The sequence below is a fragment of the Setaria italica genome, chromosome IX (assembly GCF_000263155.2).
Source record: "Setaria italica strain Yugu1 chromosome IX, Setaria_italica_v2.0, whole genome shotgun sequence".
Taxonomy (NCBI): Eukaryota; Viridiplantae; Streptophyta; class Magnoliopsida; order Poales; family Poaceae; genus Setaria; species Setaria italica.
This window is the reverse complement of record NC_028458.1, coordinates 19,272,450-19,278,449: the sequence shown is the minus strand read 5'-3', so window position 1 is coordinate 19,278,449 and position 6,000 is coordinate 19,272,450. Positions and strand designations below refer to the sequence as shown.

Below are 6,000 nucleotides of genomic sequence, written 5' to 3'. Positions count from 1 at the left end.
TCCATCATTAGCAAATGTTTATTGTAGCAACACATTGTCAAATTATGGACTAATTAGGTTTAATAGATTCGTCTCGCCGTTTAGCCTCCACTTATGTAATGGATTTTATAAATAATCTACGTTTAATACTCTTAATTAGTATCTAAACATTTAATGTGACGGATGCTAAAAATAAGCAGGAACCAAACCAGACAAAGAGCTCGTTGGCGCGATGAGAGAGGGCAGTGCTACAGGGGCCTGCGTCCAGACTGGTGATATGCTACCTGAAGTCTTCTGCATTTCATATACATCGCATCGACTTGAGTCCACTCCAGCTGCGGGCCCACCTGTCAACCTCGCCGCTTCTGTCCCGAACCCCTCTCCTGTCCTCATTCCCCAACCCAAAACCACCCCCTCGCCGCCGGCCGCCGCTCCGCCTCCCGCGCGACGCCGCCATGCCTGCGCCGGGATCCGCCTCGTCCATCGTCGCGGGCACGGTCACGGGGCACCACCTGCTCCACATCGAGGGCCACTCGCGCACCAAGGAGGAGCTCCCCAACGGCAGGTGCGTGCAGTCTCGCCCTTTCACGGTCGGAGGTCTCTCCTGGCGCGTCTGGTACTACCCCAACGGCGCCCAACCCGAATGCGCCGATTACATATCCATCTTCGTCTGCCTGGACGACAGCACCGCCGCCGCGGAGCGGCCGGAGCCCTTCAGGGCGCGAGCCAGGTTCAGTGTGCTCGACAGGGATGGAGAACCGGTGCCATGTCACACCCACACCACGGAAGTGCGCGAGTTCTCCGGCGATTCCACCGGGTACGGCTTTGACAGGTTCGTGAGGAGGGGATTCCTGGAGAAATCGGAGCATCTCAAGGACGACTGCTTCACCATCAGGTGCGACATCATCATTTCTGAGCAGCTCCGGACGGAGGACCGGGCCGCTGCATCTCCGCTCACCCCGGTGCCTCCGTCTGACATGCACAGACATTTCGGTGATCTCCTTGTGACCCAAGATGGCGCCGATGTCACATTCCAAGTTGCCGGGAAGACATTCAGGGGCCACAGATGCATTCTTGCGGCCCGGTCTCCAGTCTTCAAGGCAGAGCTCCTTGGCGCGATGAGAGAGGGCAGTGCTACAGGGGCCTGCGTCCAGATTGGTGATATGCTACCTGAAGTCTTCAAGATCTTGCTGCATTTCATATACAATGACTCGCTGCCGGAGATGGAGGGGCAAGAGGAGGCTGTGCTGGCTCAGCATTTGCTGGAAGCGGCCGATAGGTATGATATGCAGAGGCTTAAGCTGATTTGCGAGGACAAGTTGTTCAGGCACCTAGACGTGAGCACAGCCGCAACAACGTTGGTGTTGGCTGAACAGCACCACTGCCATGGGCTCAAGGAGGCTTGCATTGAGTTCCTTAAATCTCCTTCTGTGCTGGAAGCGGTCGTGGCAACTGATGGCTTTGAGCATCTGAGTAAAAGTTGCCCTGCTCTTCTGAAGGAGTTAATGTGCAAGCTTGCTGCCCGTTGATTCAGCAGAAGTAATTTGGAGCACAGGTCTAAGGCTTCAGTAATGATAATTGCAGCTGTCTAGGAAGAAATTGGTATCTGAGTTGTCGAATAGTAGTTAGAAGTTTTTTTTAGAGGTAGTAGTTATATGTGTAGTCTCATCCTGAAAAGCTTCCAATGTAGCTCCGATTTCTTCTGGTTCGTGGTCGTATCATTTCTGGGGAACTTGCAAACATGATGCAGCAAGAATCATCTGTCCTAATGCCATGTGCTAAAAGATTATTGCAAACCTGGAAATTCCCTGTAGACACTTGTTCTTTATTCTAATGCCTGCATCTGCACTCATTTCAATTTCTCTGGGTTGCATTGTTATTAGGTTTACTTTAAGCTCCTTTGATGCATCTTTTGTTCTGTAAAAATCAGTTTTGTTATATGCTCATCATCAAATCTTGGTTTCTTTATTGTCATATGTACAAGAAATGCCAATCATTTTTTGGGGGCTGAAATGCTGATGAATTTTTATCATCCAACAGTATGGCATTTTTACTGTGCTGCTTTTTTTTTGGCAATAAATGAAAGAGGTATGATTGGTTAATTTCATGGTGATCAATCTGATAGCAAATGCACACCTATGCCACTTCATGAAGATCTTCGTGTAAACTAAACTGATTGTGGTTGAATTGACGAGGGTTGACAGTTTTATATCAAAGTTGAAGTTCAAATTAGAGTTTCTACATCATACTTTCGGTGTGGTGTGCAGAACCACACCTGTCCCTCTTATTCCCTTGGCCCTTGGGCAGAGACGCAGAGTACCCTTGCCAATATGATCATTGACATTGAACCAAACGCATGCCTTTTGTCAGTTTGTTTATTAAAACGTCTATCTGTTGAGAGATTTGGGCTATGTAAAGATTTACAAAGTGAATTCTGTCATGCTCACGGTCGATAGCCATATATCCTATTAAAAATCTTGCTGGTGACCAACATTGTGTAGAAGATCTGCAAAGTCCTTCATGCTTATAACTACAAGTGATACCTGTTCATGCCCTTATTTCTCATTTTCTCTAGCAAATTAATGCATAGAGGTCTATAGGTTCCAAGAATTATGATGAGTACACATGTTAATACTGATGACCTGATAGTGTTATTTTGATGATGCTTAGTGTTCGGTTTTCGCGGATTGAGCATAAGCTAATTGCAGGAACTCTGGATTGGACTGTACCATCAGATTGGCATAAGAGAATCTGAGGTGTTAACGACTTGTCTGCAGCAGTAACTTCTCCATAGTGTAGATTGTTAGGTCTCTTCTAACATCATTTCTCATATTATTTCTGTATTTTCTTGTCATGACATGTTCTGTAATTTGCTTATTTTTTTACTCTATCCTGAACAAGCAAATGGCATAGTTTGCAGTTCTTTAAGTGATCATTATAAATTAAACAAAACTTAGGTAATATTTTGCTGCGATTCTTGAAAATTTGATTTTGAACTTGTTACCGGTGCAGCCTCTCTCTATTTCTACTGGATACAACAACAACAAAGTACAAGAAAGATGTCCAAATGTGCTGGTCACATACAACAGTTACATGCCTCCCCACAAAAAGCATCAGTTCAAAAGATGAACTACCAACTATCATTCTTTCTAATTGTCTATCACATTCACATAGATGAAAGCCTTCCATTGTTGCGCTTGATTGTTTGCACTACTATTCTGAAACTCGGTCAAGAGTCACATATATTTTGACTGGACAATGATGCAAAAAGAATTTTACTGAGCTTCTATGGATGTGTTTGGTTGCCTAGGTAAGGGCTAGCCAGGCTCCCCAGAGCCAACCAATCAATTTTTAACCGATCAATTTTTTGTTACCTGGTTAGACCCTTTAGCCAGGCTCCACCAATACAACCAACCTCTAGCCAGACTAGAGATAAACGTGAGGAACCCACGTCTCTAGCAAGCTGCAAGCTAGGCTTGCATAAGACAGGCGCACCCATCCCCTCACCCTCGGAACGCATCTCGTCCTCCTCTGCTCGTCGTCGTGCCTCTTCATCCTCTTCACCCGCACGGCGGCACTAGCCCGCACGGCCGGCGGCGCCCCGAGCGGCGGGGCTCACCAGCACGGCTGTCTTTGCCCCGAGCGGTGGCGCTCCTCGCTGCTGGCGGGCAAGGGCGCCGAGCACGAGCTCCCTCTCGTCGCTGTTGGACCCTTGCCCGCCACCGCGGGCACCTCCTGCTTCTCTTCCTACCCTTCCTTGAGTAGGGGCAAGATCGAGCAGCGGTGCGTCCGAGCCGCAGGCTCCGCTCTCGACGGCAGCGTCCAGGACAGGAGCGGTGACATGGAGGATAGCTGTGCTCCTGCTGCTGCTGGTGGCGCCATCGATATCGAAGGCACAGAGCCTCGATTTGGCCGCACGGGACCTAGATTCGCCCGCAAGGGATCTTGATTCCGTGGACCTTGAGGTCATGACGGCGAGGTAGGAGCGGCGGAGCTCCATTTGACTGCCGTATTCCTTCAATGACGCAAGGATTGGACAACGGCGGCGTGTGCTTGGAATCCTACGTTCTTGTTTTTCTCGTCGAGAAGCTAATGGCTAGTGCTTCCGTACTTTCGAATGTACTTCTCTTTTTATCTCATCTAGCGTTTAACAATTGAGGATCCGGTGTGTGAAGAGAACAAGAGAAGATAATTGGTGACAGTGAGCAGAGAGAACAAGAGAAGGAAGAGAGATAATTGGTGGTAACCTTCAACCAAGATGTGGTTACTGTATCACAATATAATATGCAGGCAACCAAACATGAGCCAGTGTAGTCGAGACTAACTTAAACTAGGCAACCAAACACGGATCAAATGCAATGTTGGAGACAGGCTTGAGCTAGCCAGGCTTAGGATCCTAGCCAGGCTAGACTTAGCCGAGCCACCTAACACACCTATGAATGTGTTTGGTTGCTTGGGTTAGTTATAGCCGGGCTAATAATTATGCATGGCCCAATGTAGCCTGTGTTAGTGTAGCTAGAACCCATCTGTTTGGTTGGGTGGCTACTCTGGGTCAGGCCAAGATGAATTCGTGTTTGGTTGATTGGCTAACAGTCCGGCCTGCATAACAATGGGCTTTGCATCATGTTTGGTTGGACTGGCCAAGCCCGGTCACTAGTGTCAAACACACGCCTGCAGTAGACGGCAGCAGCCATTCAACAATCGCTCAATCGCTCAGAACTCAACAGAACTCAACAGAAAACAACGTTGTCACTTGAACTCAACAGAACTCAACAGAAAACGCCGGGCTAATACTTCTCACTTGAACTCAACAGAATACTTCTCACTTGAACTCAATCGCTCAGAACTCAACAGAAAACACCGTTGTCAACCTACTTTGGCTTAAAAGACAAGGAACAAAACTAGCAGAATTCAGCCAAATCTGGTTCAAGTTGCACGATGATGCTACATGTTCCAAAGAAGCTCAAAACTGAATCATTCTAATGAGTAATAGCATATAGGTAGCACTGATAAACCAAATAACTGAGTATCGACCGCACAACTGTGTTTGCAAGTGACCAATTGAACTGATGATGAAACCTGAGTGCCAAGGGCCCAGGACATAGAAGTTCAGTTTCACCAGTACGCTATGCCTAGTAAGACTCTCTTTACTCAGGAAGTTTGCCTAGTATTGACTCTCTTTCCTAGCGACACAATAAGCGATTGCTCAGGAAGTTTGCCATTACAGGAGAACGGGAACGGGATGCGCTTCTGCTCCTGGGGCTTCTGCTTGCAGATCTTCCACGAGAAGGCTGCAAAAGAGTTAAATGAACTGCATTTGAACAAGCCATTTCATGGTGTAGCTGAGTAATAAAAAGCTTGGAACACTTACAGAAGAGACAGGGGATCGGGATCTAGATAGCGATCTGCAGAAGGTTCCAGAAACAAAATTTGTTACTTGATGATGCGTTAATAGAACCGATATAAAATTGTATCATAACTAACATACCATTTGAGATACTCATAAAAAGATAATATTTCACAGCATGTAAATGGATTGGTTCATAAGGGGAGCTACAATGCTTAGTACACATTTTGGTGTTTATGCTTAATACTTCCAATAAAATAATATTGTTTTTAAGCCTATCAGGTATTCAGGTCGTAACTGGAACTGCAAATAAGCAAACTAAGCAAAGTGCATCTTAAATATTATTATTAGTGTCAACTTATTTGAGATAAGAGCAAGCTCAGAATGCACATTTACAATAAAATGCTTAAAAAACATAATTTTTTTGTGTGCAAGAAGCACTAATATGAAAATTTTACCAGGATGGTAATATCAATTCAACAAAAAACTTGTGACTTAATAGTCAACAGTTGTTTCAGTAACACCACAAGATCCATTTTAAATATCCTTACTGTCAGTCCTATCTTGCTCCTAAGACTGGTTGTAGCCCACTTGTCATACATGCATCACAATCCAGCTCTACTATCCAATGACAAGTAGTAGTAGCATATAGCATATAACAAAAGTTCAGAGGT

The 6,000-nt window shown here is 46.0% G+C and overlaps 1 protein-coding gene and 1 long non-coding RNA gene across 2 annotated transcripts; one reads left to right on the top strand and one right to left on the bottom strand.

Moving 5' to 3' along the window:
• Positions 1 to 434: 434 nt before the first annotated feature.
• LOC101767872 (BTB/POZ and MATH domain-containing protein 2) lies at positions 435 to 1,715 on the top strand. Its single transcript, XM_012849004.2, has one exon. It carries the CDS (start codon positions 435 to 437, stop codon positions 1,506 to 1,508), a length of 1,074 nt encoding a protein of 357 aa, XP_012704458.1. The 3' UTR covers positions 1,509 to 1,715.
• Positions 1,716 to 5,159: 3,444 nt separating this feature from the next.
• LOC105913580 lies at positions 5,160 to 5,955 on the bottom strand. Its single transcript, XR_001162981.2, has 3 exons — positions 5,878 to 5,955; positions 5,351 to 5,384; positions 5,160 to 5,270 (listed from the first exon to the last, which is right to left on the bottom strand). It is a non-coding gene; the product is annotated as an uncharacterized LOC105913580 (long non-coding RNA).
• Positions 5,956 to 6,000: the final 45 nt, after the last annotated feature.